This window comes from Chanodichthys erythropterus, chromosome 4 (genome assembly GCF_024489055.1).
Source record: "Chanodichthys erythropterus isolate Z2021 chromosome 4, ASM2448905v1, whole genome shotgun sequence".
Classification (NCBI taxonomy): Eukaryota; Metazoa; Chordata; class Actinopteri; order Cypriniformes; family Xenocyprididae; genus Chanodichthys; species Chanodichthys erythropterus.
Genome location: NC_090224.1, coordinates 20,195,123 through 20,210,529, shown reverse-complemented (window position 1 = coordinate 20,210,529; position 15,407 = coordinate 20,195,123). Strand labels below are relative to the sequence as shown.

Below are 15,407 nucleotides of genomic sequence, written 5' to 3'. Positions count from 1 at the left end.
CAACTTAAGAGAGATGATTACAGATGTCCACATGCCTCCCCGTTTCACCCATTCAACTTGTGTAATACCCCTCTCAGCAGACAATCACCTTTCCCTGATGATTTCTTTCAGATGTTCGTTGATGGTGAAGAAAACACAGTTGTCCTGGTCAGCTTGACCCCCATGACCGAGTATGTTGTCAGAGTCTATGGAGTGATTGGTGAGGAGAGCAGTGAGCCTTTGAAAGGAACCGAAACCACATGTAAGTTGAGAGATCAAAACCTCTCATACTGTTTATGTTAATCACACTTGAATTCCTACTGTTCATTGTCTGATAAAACTCACTAAATAAACCATATCTTTTCTTCAACCACTGGAAACAGCTGTTTCCCTGTGTACTGCGGCTATTTTCACAACGTTGTCTACATAAGGCAGCAACTTTCTAACTGAAAATGGAATGTGATACTCTAGCAACCACCCAGAATACCTTAGAAAACACCAAACAATTCCCTAGCAAACATTAAAACACCCTACACCCAAGCACCACTCACATTTTCTGAAGTAAAGTACATTTTTTATGTTTTCCACCAACTTTTGAATGACCAGGCTTGCCCCAATACCTAACCACAAACATATATATGCAAGAATTTGGCCTAAGCAAAATATCCTTTAAGTTTAGTAACAGCCAATGTGTTGGGAACACACTAATGATGCCTGGAAATGTGTCTAGGTAGGCAGCTCAGTATTGTTTGGAGCAAAGCCAGAAATAAACCTCAAAGAAATACTGCAGCTCCTATATAACATACAATTTTAATGCTGGTTTCCACATCGCAAATAAGAAGCAGCTGTAAAATCTGTGAAGTGGCCCCTCGTCAACAGCTTAGTTTTGGTCTTATGGATGGACAAAGAAAACTTGAATCATTTTTTACAGATTTAAAGTAAACAGAACATCTTAATTGGCTATTCTCGCTTTATAGTTTGCTTAAGTCTTTTTTTACATTTCTCACTATAATGTTTATGATCTACATTACAAGACCTTATCCCATCGTAAAGAGAGGCTTATCGTTTTGTCATGAGCCACTTGGATGCAATAATCTGCCGTGGTCATTGTGGCTTTAGCTTTATGGTCATTTAATGTGACCAAAACATGTACGTTGATGAGAAATCACAACTTTTTATTGTTCTTTTTCATTCTTATAAAGCTGTTTTGAATGTGCTTGAATTATATTTTAGATCATTTAAACCTTTTTTTCCACAGTGCCCCTACCTGCTGTTACCAGCATGACCGTGTACGACGAGGCCCGGACCTCCATGCGGGTCAGATGGGAGCTAGTTGACGGGGCCAGTGGATACTTGCTGAACTACAACACCATCAACGCCAGCGTGCCCTCTGGAAAGATGGAGGTGAGCGCCTGTCTCACTGACGCCTTCCAGAACACCCTCCAGACGATCTCTCAAAATTTCCACCTCTGCTTTATTAGACCTCAAGTCAGAGTAAACCCACCTCTTGCCAGCGGCCCCTTTAGTATAGCCAGATGGTCAAAGCAGGGAGCAACTGTTTTACACTGCTGTTCAGTCCTATAGGAAAGATAAATCACAAATGAGATCAATGCAAAACCATTTCCATAATCTGACACAAAGGGTTATTTTACTATTATTTATATACAATTATACTATTTATTAATATTTTGGATTAGCTATTATTTTTAGATTTTCAGTTTTCATTTTAATTTTAATTTACAATTCAGTAATATTAAGTGTTTTTGCTATTTTTATTCGTTTTTTTTAAAGTATTTCTATTTAGCTTGAATTTATTTTTATTTCAGTTTTAGTAACTTCAGGACTTAAACTTTTTGTATTTCAGTTGGTTGCCAAGGCAGCAGTTTTATTTATTTTACAAGTTTCAATAGTTTTAGTTTTCATTTTAGTTAAAAAAAATTAACTAAATTTAAATTTAGCTTCCAAACAGGATATTATTCAATTAGGATTTTATCAATCAGAAAAAGGCTCTAATAATCTCAAAGTTACAAAGATACAGAAGTCTGCAATCAAAAATTATAGATATCATTTTTGACTTAAACCTTTCTCATCAAATTCCTTTGAGGTCAAATGATCTAATCTGCTATCCACATTCATTTTAAAGCTCTTTACTCTTATTGTATTTCACAGAGACAAAGTTGATAATTAAATTAGGCTTAGCCAAAAGTTTTAGTCTCCTGAGAATGAAAGAGTGGCCTCTAAGTAATAAAATCATTCTCTAGGGTGTCTACAAAATGTAGACTTGTCCAAAAGACGAGCTTTTGGCAAAAAAGGAGATAATGCTGTCTGTTCTAGATCTATTTCCTCCCTGAAGTCATGTACATAATAGCACCCAAATATCTGCAGATGCACTGTGCTTTTTGGAAAAGTCACAACCATCGTCCCAGGAGACCCGGCTGATCTGATTTAGTCTGGAGGTGACATACCTTAACCGGGAGTGTGTTTATGCCAGGTGTTCCTCATAACAAGTCTTGTCTCGCTGGGCCGTTGCTTTGCTAATGTCCATCCTCTTTACATCCCTCCCTCCTGCAGATGCAAGTTGGAGCAGATGTGAATGATGTCCAGTTATTGCAGCTGGTTCCAAACACAGCGTACTCTATCTCCCTGTTCGCCCTACATGGAGTGGACGCCAGCGAACCCCTGATCGACAGAGGAGTCACTCGTACGTCTCTCTTCAGATGGTTTCGATCTTTTATTGTCAATATGTTTTGTAAGTTCTTATAAATATCAAATTAAATCTCTCTCTCTCTCTCTCTCTCTCTCTCTGTCTTCTAGTGCCTCTGCCTCCAGCGGGTGAGTTGAGAATCACAGAAGTGACTCACAGCTCCATGCGTCTAACTTGGGATGCAGCTCCTGGAAACGTCAGAAAGTACATCATCACCTACAAGCGAGAGGATGGAGAGCTGAAAGAGGTGATCAAAATCAAAATTTGTATAACCAGTTCCAGTAAAAAAATAAAAAGAATCCAGTTCTGATGTTTGATTTCAGTTAATGGAAGGTAGGACTAAACTAATTAAGGGAATTCTAATTGTAGTTACATTTCCTATCCTTAATCATTTTTAACAGTTGGAGCTTACAGCTCGAAATAAAAGATTTTAATTGCAGTTTAATGGACTGTCTTGTTATATGATGAATAGTCTTAAGTTGGGAAATCGGCCTGAGCTATGCAGGGAATGTGAGATAGATGAAGACTCGAGCAGTGGAGAAACTTTTTGGAGTTTATTGTAGAGAGGGTCTTCTGTAGAAGAGTTCATTAGCTAGGACTTCCTGTGTTATGAAAATATTAATCTCACTGAGGTACTCACACTCTGATCCTGATCAGATGATAGGACAAAATCTTGAGGTTTACGCTGAGGACACCACCTCTGGGAATTGGCTCCCCTCTTGCTCTCCTGTCTCTCTACATTGATGCCTTTATGGATATTTCCAGAGTACTGCTGTTTTTACAAAAGGTTTCTTTTATCTTTGAAGATCTACTGAGATGAACCAGTGGAACTATTTGAGGAGGTCCGAAAGGTCATGTCCAAGCAAACTTGTTGATAAGATGCAGACTGTCTTGTTTATCTCTTCTTGGACATACTTTGGAAAGAGGTTAAGATGACCTGATTCACTAAACCGAACTGTGGGTCCATCTTTGGAGCCCTACAAGGCCAAATATCACTGTTGCTATTTATCATACTTGCCATTTACGTCATACTTTGAGGATGATTTGTCAAATCATGTGCCTGGTTTAGGAAAGGTGTGTTAATAGTTATCAAAATTACTTATGATTTTTGCCTGGTGTACAACAAAAGGAGGGAGGGATCTGGGCCATATCCCAAAACCTGTTTGCATCAAATCCCTTAGATTAAGAAAACAATAAATTAGAAGGTAAAGGATAACCTTGGTGAAACTTGGGTTGCAAGAAAAAACTTAAGGTACCTTAAAGGGTTAGTTAGGGCTACTCTTAGCTTGTGCTACTCCTACATCCTATATCATACACCGGAATTCATGAATGCGCGGACGAATGTTACCGGAAGCTAGTGATTATAGTCTATAAAGTTATAAATATGGATATTTTTCTTACAAAAATGCATCAGAATCCCTTTATTAACCCCCGGGAGTCATATGGATTACTTTTATGATGGATGGATGTACTTTTTTTCTATCTCGGTTGCTATTTACTACCATTATAAAGATTGGAAGAGCCAGGATATTTTTTAATATAACTCCGATTGGGTTTGACTGAAAGAAGAAAGGCATAAACACCCAGGGTGGCTTGAGGGTGTGTAAATTATGGGATAATTTTAAGTTTTGGGTGAACTATCCCTTTAAGGTCGTCTTTAAGTATATCCCTTTAATTGCTTAAGTGTTCTCTTAACTTCTGTTATACATTGCAACAAAGTCCTTGTTAACCCTTAGTAATTTCACCCTAAAAAAAATTAAAGGGACCAAAACAGTCATCTGCTGATATTAAATTGATTGTGTGTTAACTGAGGAGGAGGAAGTACCAATGCACATTTTTAGTGATAGAAACAATAATATTGAAAGTGTGGTATGATTTGTTTATTTTTTCGGTACTATTAAGCCAGTTTCACACCAGGTGAGAGCTGCCAACAAAAGCCTAGAGTGAAGTCACTGAGTTCATTAACAGTGATTCTGGACAAATACTGTATAATGTAATTTAATGGAAAAAATGTGAGTGGCGCACCAAGATTTTGAGCAGTTGGTGTTTTGCACAGGCAAGCGTTGTCCTCAGAAAATCTAGTTTGGTGTATTTTTTTTTACTGTTCTGTTAAAAAAAAAACACCCAAATTTTCACTCTTTTACACCAATGCAGATTTCAGTCCATGTGTAACGAATGGAGCCGAGGCGAGTCGGTCTGTCAAAAGCATCTGTTATTCCTTTTCCCTAGATGTGTGTTAATGTTAACGCTGACGTTGGTGTTTGACAGGTTGAGGTCAACGGTGACATCACCACTCTGGTTCTCACCAGCCTCCGCTCTCAGACAGAGTATGATGTTGCTGTCACTCCCATCTACGACGAGGGTCCAGGAAATACCATGATTGGCAGTGCAGTAACTGGTGAGCTTATAATTCTCATTGATTCTCCAAGATGACTTGATTGACCGATGATGTTGGTTTGGCAACAGCAATTACTTCACGGCTGTCGGTTTTTGTTTGTCACATTGGTGTTGAACTATGATTTGCTGGCTACAAGACCTGCAATTTCAGCAGGTCTTTCAAGCTCCCTGTCTGGATAATAACTGCCATGTGTGACGCCAACCTTACCCAAGCCACGTGTATGTGTTCATGGCTTTATTTTATCAGTCCCAAGGGTGATACCCTTCATCAGTCCCAGATCTGCAAGTCTGTTGTTTTCTTGCTGACACACAACCCGCTTCCCTTTACACAGGAACACATTCACTTGCTCCAACTTGATGCATGATGGGACTTGTCAGGTCTGATGGTTCACAGTCCCAATGTTCACATCAGTTTCTATAAGACACATGCTTTCTCTGTTGACATACAGATGTGGTTCCTGCACCCAAGAACTTGAGGTTTTCTGAGGTGGGCCAGACTTCATTCAGGGCCACATGGGAGCATGGAGCACCAGACGTCGCTCTGTACCGCATCGGTTGGACCAAGAAGGGAGAGAACAACTTCAAATATGTATGCTTGTTATTTTTATCAAGATTTATATTTATTCAAACTAAACTTTTTTTTTTTCTCAGTATGAAGAACATTTTAATAATCTAAAGAACCCTTTTCACTATAAAGAACATATAGAACATAGATATAAACTTCTGTGGATTGAAAAGGTTTCATAGGTGTTAAAGGTTCCTCATGGAACCATCAATCCCAAAGGGATTGTACACAAAGAGTGTACCATTAATCTAAAGCAACATAAAAATGGAATCTTTATTACAAATTTAATGAACTCTCTCTGAAATAATATGTGATGCTCACTAGAATTGATCTTTTGTAGGAGATCCTGAGTCGTGAAGAGACAACCCAAGTTCTGACAGACTTAGACCCAGACACAATGTATGATGTCACTGTCACAGCCATCTACCCCGATGAGTCGGAGAGTGAGGATCTGATGGGGAGCCAACGCACATGTGAGACTATCACACAACCACACATGTAGAACACTGACTCTTGTGTACTGGGACAAAAACAGGCAACAAAACTGCCTAAATTAGTCTTTTTACTTGAGTACAACCTCCTGCCCGCATTGCAGGCCCAACAATGCCTCTGGCCCCCCTACACACTGTACCCCTTTTCCCCCCTAAGAGATGCCCCCCTTATGACACCATCATATGCAATAATAATGTGTCAAATTATACACTACCATTCAAAAGTTTGGGGTCAGTAAGGTTACTTATATATATATATATATATAATAGAGAGAGAGAGAGAGAGAAATTAATACTTTTAAAAAGCAAGGATATTAAAGGCATTTATAACATTACAAAATATTTCTGTTTCAAATAAATGCTGTTCTTTTGAACTTTGTTTTCATCAAATAATCCTAAAAAAGTATCACTGTCTTCAGAAAAAATATTAAGCAGCACCAAATTGGCATATTAGAATGATTTCTGAAGGATCATGTGACACTGAAAATTAGAGTAATGTTGCTGAAAATTCAGATTTGAATCACAGGAATAAATAAAATTTTAAAATAAATTACAATAGAAACCAATAATTTTAAATTGTAATAATATTTCACAACATTACTGTTTTACTGTCTTTTGATCAAATAAAAACAGTCTTGGTATGCAGAACAGACTACTTTTTAAAAATATTTTAAAAGTCTTTAGACCCCAAACATTTGAACAGTAGTGTACATATTATAAACATTAATAAACCTCACTTGAATTTAGATTAGTGTACAAAATAACCATATTTTATCCATTTCCCATTTGTCCCATGTCCCAAGACTCAGAATCAACACATTAACAACTGTTGACGTTTTAATAAAATAATGTGTTGTTTATCTTTTTCTAGTGTCAAAGGTCATTACACCCGGTATGTTGTTTCGAATAAGAGGAAATTTTATTGTGAATGTAAATGTAATGAGGATGATGAACCTTTTAATGGAAAAGGAAGAATTGCATGTGCATTTTTGTTTCACCAGAAACTCATCCACCATCATTTGTCCATCATTATTCATCATTGCCATTTCATCATTATCATTTTTTCATCGTCATCTGTCATCAGTCATAAACGCGCATGCACAACTTGCCCGACTGCATTGATTTTGTTGCAAATGATCATTTCTCCATCCCAAACACCCATGCACCTCCTCCATCCATCATTCAGGATTGATTCATGATGCTCATGTGACCAGCATAACGAGTAGGGTTGGGAATCAATAACAAATTCAGAATAATGTTCCATATTTAACAAAACAAAAATAAATTAGGATTTTTGTAGGATTTTTATGATCTTTGGTTCCATTCATGAATTAATTGATTTGTTTTAATGAAACAAATCAACCTGAGTTATTTTTTTAATCAAATTAATGAGTCTCTGAATTTGTCAGAGAGGTTGTTGAGTGACTAGGTTGGATGACTGATTCTTCGTATATGTTTAGTTAAAAATTAATATTTGGAGTTTTTTTTGTGTGCAATAAACAATAAATAATGCGCTTTAAAGTACAAGAAACATAAGAATATGTTGCCAAAATCATATATTTTTTAAATTTATTTTACAATTCAGAATAATTTTCAAGGGTGATTTCTCAAAAACCCTAAAATAATGAGTATAATCAGAACCAGAATCATTACATTTCTCATGATTCCCATCCCTAATAGTTTTAGCTACTGTTCCAAAGGACAGATTTTGCTGATTGACCTTTCTGTCTGCTCCCAGTGCCCACTGGACCACCACAAAACCTCCAGGTCTTCAACGCCACCACCACAACTCTAACCGTGAAATGGGACCACGCGCCAGGCCCCGTTCAGAACTACAAAATCACCTACCAGCCCGTTGCAGGTGGAAAACTGCTGTCTGTAAGTTTGGCTGTCCCCATTCACCTTCTTTTAAGATGTTTTGAAGCAGGGCTTGGGCCATCTTTCACTTAGGATGATGAATGGCAGAATCTGTTTTGTTGAGATCAAGGCCCTTGTGTTAATCATTACAGCAAGCTGCCTCTGAAAGCCAAACGGGAACTTTGTGACAGGAAGTCATTACCAACAGACTGATCTGATGCAAACCATCACAACATGTCTGTAATGTGGCCCTCAGTTACCATCAAGATACAAAACACTTATTGTCATATGGTTAATGTCAAGGCGCTTGAGATGAACAGTCCAGCGAACATTTATTGTTTGTTTTGGGACTGTTTAGCTAACAGTATTAAAACTGAACAATGGTGCTTTTACCAGTTTGTTTATTAATGCAGGATGATGCTTACTGGTCACAAAAAAACTGGTGAAAATTCTTTTAAACCATGTGATGTATTCCTGTTTAGTGCATAATATTTCCTTGCATTTTATTCCACAGCAAAGACACCTTGTTTATGTGAGCTGTTAGTTAATGTACTTACATATTTCATTTATTCATTTAATGCTTTTATCCAAAGCAACTTACAAAAGAGGAACAAAATCAGTTTGTCAAATAATGCCAGGTTTATTAGGAAGCAAGCAGAAGAGGAAAAATGGAGAGAAGAAAATGAGTTTTGAGTGTGTGTTGTGTGTGTGTGTGTGTAATGTAGTTAACTAGCTACTTAGGCATTATTTTAGGGTTCTTTTTAGATTTGTTTTTTCATTAAATATCTTTTTTTACAAGGAAATAATTGACATTACAGAAGCAAAATGAGTTGTGAATGCCGTTTCTTTTGTGTTGCACCATATTCAAAATATTTTTTGAGAAGGAGCCCTTCTCATTGAACACCAAATCAAGTCTTACTATTGACATCTTATTCAATCAGGTTCAAGTTGGTGGAAAAAAGAACAGTGTCATTCTTCAGAAGCTGTCCCCTGACACCCCTTATTCCATCACTGTGGCTGCCGTCTATCGCACTGGAGAAAGTAAAGATATTTCCGGCCAAGGAAAAACAAGTAAGTGGCTCCAAGAGAATCCTTTCAATGTCCTGAAGTATTTTATGACTCCATTCGTGAAACGAAAACAATGATAAACTCATTTAGGGAGGATGCATTCCATAAAACATCTTGGTTTTCACTCACATCTGGAGTTTTTTCAGATGTAGAGATTATTCAAGATGTTGTGCAATAGAAATTATATTCCATTATGTAACGCTGTGTGTGGTGTTCCTGTAGAAGCCTTAGGAGGAGTGAGAAACCTACAGGTTTTGAACCCCACCATGACCACGCTGAATGTTCGCTGGGAGCCAGCGGAAGGAAAAGTGAAGGAGTATAAGGTCATCTACACACCTGCAGCTGGTGGTGCCGAAAGCATGGTAGGACTGGTAGGACTTCTAGAATCGACTAAAGAATAAACTACAATTTGATGTTCAGATTAAGCATAAATATTGATTTGCAGATCTCAATTGGAAGTGATTAGCAATGTTTCTTTGACTTAAAGAGACTTTATATCTACCATGCAAACAGGAGCAGGTATCAGGAACCACTACCACCACAGTTCTGAGAGGCCTTCAGTCGGACACACTTTACACTGTGACTTTAATTCCTGTTTATGCAGAGGGAGATGGCCAAAGAATGTCTGAAAATGGAAAAACAAGTGAGTTTCTATTTGAAACAAATGTGTCTTACTATCAGTATCTTGCTTTCACTGATTAGAAATGAAAAATAGGTGACTAAACGGCTCCCTCAGATATTTCTGTCCAATTCTTTTGCCCATAGAGAGTATTATAAGCTTCTGTGCAACTATACAGCCAACAAAGGTACTTGATAAGAAGTAGTTCTTTGTTAACCTCAATGTGCTGCAAATAGCCATCGAAGAGCCTTTATTTTTATGAGCGAGCATGGATATTGCACCATTCTTTGCTTTGAGAACATGACAGAAAATGCAGTTTGGAACTGCGATCTGGATTATGCTTTATATCCCTGTTGCCAAAACAGTAAAATGGAAATTTTCTTTGCAGGGGCTTTGGGTGGTGTGAAGAACCTGAGGGTCACCGACCCAACCATGACCTCTCTGAATGTCAAATGGGACCCCGCAGATGGGGCCGTGCGCCAGTACAAGATCTTCTTCGTTCCTGCAGCTGGAGGAACTGAGGCGATGGTTGGGCTCTCTCAAAAATCTTCCTGCTACAAACACTACAACTTAAAATTGTTAATTACAAATGTGTTTTAGAAGTTCACTGAAGTTCATTTTTCCCTTATTTTAAATAGGAACAAGTACCTGGAGCTCAAACGACCATAGTTCTACGAAACCTGCAGCCTGATACTCCGTACACTGTATCCGTGGTTCCAGTGTATCCCGCCACAGAGGGCAGACGCCAGTCTGAGAATGGAAGGACATGTGTGTATCAACTTTGTAGCTTATTATTTATCTATGTACAAACATGATATCGTTGTTACAATGTAATGAGCTAACTACATGGCCTGTTTGGATAAATTTGAGTAAAAAAAAAAAAAATTCAAAGCATCATTATACATAGTTCAGTACAATTAAAATGTCTATTTCTAACCTCATATTTGTGTGTACTATGTAAAACTCTATAAATCAGTAGAATCTCCTGTATGGAGCACTATTTGTTTGGCATATGAAGTTGCTGCCTATGTAGAGAGTTTCAAATCAGTCACTTCTAAGATTAGGATGCTGCCTACATAGGCAGCCAAAAGTAAGGCAGCTCATTAGCTTTTGGAACAGTGCTGTTTAAAAGCATATTTGACAAATAATTGTCTTTGTCACTCTAGTACCTCTTGGAGGTGTTCGAAATCTCCGTCTCATTGATCCCACCTTCACAACACTCACTGCCACATGGGAAGCTGCCGATGGGAATGTGCAGGGCTACAAAGTGTTGTATGTGCCCACCAATGGAGGAACTGAGCTCATGGTAGGAATAACTTAATAATTCCAAGTTCATTTCTACAGCATTGATGTCACAAGTGGAAATCTCTCTAAAATCTAATGACATGGCTTGCAGACAGATGTATATAGACATGGTCTTCCCTAGAGGAACAAAGATGAGAGAGTAGTGGAATGAAACTCTAATTGAATTCTCATTATGCTCAAAAACCTGCTGGGAAAGTTTACAACTGGGAGCACCAATGTTTAGATGAAGCTGGAATAAACTGTGAAACTAATTTGTTTGGCAAGCTACAAAGAGAGATTTTTTTTTTTAGTTTTTAGTTTAATTTTCTTTATCTTTTTAGATGGGTAGACCTTGTGCAACCAATTTTCATTAATACAAACTAAGGTTCCTTAGTTGGCATGGTTTTGAAGGAGATGTAGTGTACTGAGCTCTAGTTTTTATATTCTTTCAGGAACAAGTGTCTGAGAGCACCACAACATTAGTGTTGAGTAAACTCCTGCCAAACACAATGTACACAGTGACTGTTTTGCCAGTGTATGCTGAAGGAGATGGACCTCAACTCTCAGCAAAGGAAAAGACTAGTAAGTGACTCCAAAATTACATCAGTCACGCTAAGAAATCATATATGAATATCTGTAGAATTTTTAGCGCATAATGTAAAAAAAAAAAAAAATGCATGCAAACAATGTCAATTTAACTCCATTGTTGTCTCCTTAGAACCTTTGGGCAGTGTGAGGAACCTGCAGGTAACAGATCCAACTATCAGCACCTTGAATGTACGCTGGGAGCCGGCAGAAGGCAATGTGCGGGAATACATTGTCATTTACGTTCCTGCCGGTAGCCAAGATCAAGAAGTGGTGAGAATGATTTCCATGGATGTTCCAGAAAAAGCAAAGGAGAATTTAACTCTGTAGTTTCACACTGATACACTCTTACCATGAACATTGAAATGTAAAAAAAAAAATCTCCTTTGATTGCTTGTTATAGAAATGACAGCTGTAAAGCATTATCAAGCACCACAATCAATGCTGATGTATCCATTCAAGATCTGCTGACAGGTCTTCTGCTAACTTGGACAGTATTTTATTTTTCAAGTCCTTTTATTTTGCTTGGGCAGGATCAAGTCTCTGGAACCACCACCTCAACTGTTCTGAAGAATTTGCAGCCTGACACAACCTACACAGTGACTCTGGTGCCAGTATATCATGAGATGGAGGGCAAGCCTCTTTCGGAGAATGGAAGAACAAGTTAGTTCATGTTGAAGATACAGTGTAGTGCATCGTTAGATAATCTTGGTGACCAAATTGAAATGTCTGGCGGTTGTTTACTTAACAATGGCTGAGGTATTAAAGTTCATGTATCCCTGCTTTTCAGAACCACTGGGTGGAGTTCGCAACCTTCAAGTTACCGATCCCACCAGCAGCACCCTAAATGTGCGATGGGAGCATGCTGAGGGAAACCCTCAAAATTACAAGGTTTTCTATGTCCCGCAGCCTGGAGACTCTGAGAAGATGGTACGATGTGATTAACAAACTTCTAATGGTTTATATAAAACAACCTTCCACATTATGAGACCAAATCTCTTGTGTTTTGTGATCAGGAACTAGTTTCTGGTGGCACGACAAGCACCGTACTGCGTAATCTCAATGCTAACACGGTGTACAAGGTCACATTGTTGCCTATGTATGAAAATGACGTGGAAGGAAAGCGTCAGTCAGAAAATGGAAAGACAAGTGAGTCCAGATGTTTGTATCTTGCAATTTTGGGATGGAAAACTCATCTGCCTCTATGATGATCCCTGTTTATTGTCTTGTGAGGGTTCACCATGTCTGTTTTATTAACGTAGAACCTTTGGGAACTGTGAAGAACCTCCAGGTGACAGATCCAACTGTGAACTCTTTGAGAGTGCGATGGGACCCAGCAGATGGAGATGTTCGTCAGTATAATGTCATCTATGTGCCTGTTGCCGGAGGTGCTTCAAGCATGGTAATCACCTAAATCCAGATTTGTCTCATGTTTGTCAGTTTGGTTAGTTGGTTGTTAACTAGTGTGTGCCTGTACCGATGTACTCTACAGACTCAAGTGTCAGGATTATCCACCAATACTGTTCTGAGAAACCTGCAGCCAGACACGGAGTACCGGGTCACTGTAGTACCAATATATCCAGATGCCGAAGGAAAGAAACAGTCTGAGAATGGGAAAACAAGTGTGTACCTGCAATGTCAAGTTTGGATTGTACTCTGTTAGCATGCAGCATACTTAATTTCAATTCTCACAATTCCCAGAGCCTCTGGGTGGAGTGAAAAACCTGCAGGTCACTGATCCCACAACCAGCTCATTGAAGGTGCGCTGGGAGCCCGCTGAGGGTAACGTCCGGCAGTATCGAATCTTCTACGTTCCAGCATCTGGTGGTGCAGAGGACATGGTAAAAGATGCTCTACAGAAGAACCTCTATTGTCTTTCTGGACATGCTACTGATCTTCTGTAACGTTCTTCTTAAATTTCATACATCAAAAGGAGCAAGTTTCTGGAGGCACCACCAACACCGTCCTGAGGAACCTTCTGTCAGACACCGTCTATACTGTGACTGTGGTTCCTGTTTTTCCAGAGGGAGAGGGTCTCCGGCAGTCTGAGAAAGGAAAGACACGTAAGTTGTACTACTACTATTACTATCGCTTAAAAATCGTGAGGTGATCCAATTGAGCGGCTTGTTGTTTTTTTTTTTGACTTGGACCAATCAACCCCCTAGAACAGCCAATCAACTACATAGTAACAATAAAAATGCTTTGAACACCCTAGCTACCACTTACACCATGTCTACACTGGATGCGACCAATGTTACATTGTGCCGCAACAGCTAGAAGCTGTCCACATTGGACGCAACAAAGCAACAGTTGCAAATCCATTTGTCCCTTCTTTCAGAAGAAGCGCAAGCACTTGGAGTACATCAGAAAATGAATTGGGCATCAGTTTATTGTCAGTAATTTGCATCCAGTATAGACGGCATCAGTGATTATAATGGGTTCTATTTGCCTTTGTCGTGTTGCGCCACTCGTGTCCGGTGTAGACACATGTTGGCAATGCTTTGCAACCACTAAAAAACATGGTAACACTTTAGTTTAGGGTCCAATTCTCACTATTAACTAGTTGCTTATTAGCATGCATATTACTAGGATATTGGCTGTTTATTAGTACTTATAAAGCACATATTAATGCCTTATTCTGCATGACCATATTCTACATCCCTCAATCCTAACCAATGCTTAAACTTAACAACTACCTTACTAACTATTAATAAGCAGTAATTTGAAGTTTATTGAGGCAAAACTTGTAGTTAATAGTTAGTTAATAGTGAGAATTGGACCCTAACCTAGAGTGTGACCATAAACACTAGAGCAATTGGATTTTGTATAGGTCACCACTCATTGTGAAGCATCAACACAATTTATGCATGTTGGTCCAAATGCTAAATTTTATACACTGAGCAAAAACTACAGGATTAGGTTTTGTATACATAACAATAAGTAGCGCTAAAAGAAATTGGATCCTTTGAACTAATGTTGGATAGCTTTTTACTGATTTCTGTAGGAATTTTCACATCTGCTTTGGTTTAAAAAGCGTGCTAAGCTGTTTTAGCATCAACCCTAAATGCCCCCCACCACCTGCCTTTCCTTTTTGGCACTTTCTCACCATAAAACCCGTCTGCACCACTGTCGAATGCCTAGCTCAGCATTCATTCCTGAACTTTACTGAGCTTCCTCCTGTTTAAACGTCTCTGTGAGCTGTTCGACTTCCTCTGCTGTTCTGTAAATTCCTTGTTCTCACTCTGCTGTTTTGTGGTTTCTCTTTCAACACACTCTCTCCCTGTTTCACAGTTCCAAGAGTCCCACCCCGGAATATCCAGGTCTACAACCCATCTCCCAACACTCTGAATGTGCGCTGGGAACCAGCCTCGGGCCAGGTTCAGCAGTACAGGGTCGTCTACGCCCCGCTGAGTGGGATCCGGCCTCTTGAGTCTGTGAGTGACGCACAAACATGCATGCACAGCATTAACTCATGTTCATATTTAGGGGACACTTTTATGCAAAACTTAAGTTATACATTTAATGTACTGTACATTAAATATATGTGCATTTCATGGAAACCAAACCAGTGATCTTGCTAGTATTATGCTCTGCCACTTGAGCTACAGGAACAATGTATGTGAAATATATGTTGAAGAGTTTTCATTTTTCGGCACTTTACAGCAGTTTTGGACCTAGTTCATCCAATCAGAATGCAAACAATTGATAGTTAATCTTTTTTTTTTTTTTTTTTAAGTAGTATGCTACTAAAAACTACATTGAAAGTGTAAAAGACATTTCAGATAATTATCAGATTATATAATTCAAAAAACAACGAGGACCTCAATAAACTGAAACGTGTAAATTAACACAAAATGC

General features: G+C 38.6%; 1 protein-coding gene across 7 annotated transcripts in view; it reads left to right on the top strand.

Annotated features, from left to right (window-relative positions):
- col12a1b (collagen, type XII, alpha 1b) overlaps positions 1–15,407 on the top strand; it is a 74,446-nt gene that overhangs the window by 28,146 nt on the left and 30,893 nt on the right. For 3 of the 7 annotated variants that reach the window (XM_067384439.1, XM_067384437.1, XM_067384433.1), the window contains 25 exons: positions 112–241; positions 1,238–1,383; positions 2,551–2,680; positions 2,794–2,930; positions 4,952–5,081; positions 5,530–5,669; positions 5,986–6,118; positions 7,008–7,028; positions 7,875–8,014; positions 8,935–9,064; positions 9,284–9,432; positions 9,575–9,704; positions 10,069–10,208; positions 10,319–10,448; positions 10,847–10,986; positions 11,417–11,546; positions 11,683–11,822; positions 12,083–12,212; positions 12,340–12,479; positions 12,566–12,698; positions 12,812–12,951; positions 13,042–13,171; positions 13,251–13,390; positions 13,483–13,612; positions 14,841–14,983. In XM_067384439.1, the coding sequence (XP_067240540.1) occupies positions 112–241; positions 1,238–1,383; positions 2,551–2,680; positions 2,794–2,930; positions 4,952–5,081; positions 5,530–5,669; positions 5,986–6,118; positions 7,008–7,028; positions 7,875–8,014; positions 8,935–9,064; positions 9,284–9,432; positions 9,575–9,704; positions 10,069–10,208; positions 10,319–10,448; positions 10,847–10,986; positions 11,417–11,546; positions 11,683–11,822; positions 12,083–12,212; positions 12,340–12,479; positions 12,566–12,698; positions 12,812–12,951; positions 13,042–13,171; positions 13,251–13,390; positions 13,483–13,612; positions 14,841–14,983 (3,282 nt within the window). The remainder of the gene's footprint in view (positions 1–111; positions 242–1,237; positions 1,384–2,550; positions 2,681–2,793; positions 2,931–4,951; positions 5,082–5,529; positions 5,670–5,985; positions 6,119–7,007; positions 7,029–7,874; positions 8,015–8,934; positions 9,065–9,283; positions 9,433–9,574; positions 9,705–10,068; positions 10,209–10,318; positions 10,449–10,846; positions 10,987–11,416; positions 11,547–11,682; positions 11,823–12,082; positions 12,213–12,339; positions 12,480–12,565; positions 12,699–12,811; positions 12,952–13,041; positions 13,172–13,250; positions 13,391–13,482; positions 13,613–14,840; positions 14,984–15,407) is intronic. The other 4 variants (XM_067384440.1, XM_067384434.1, XM_067384438.1 and 1 more) reach the window with 2 other exon arrangements.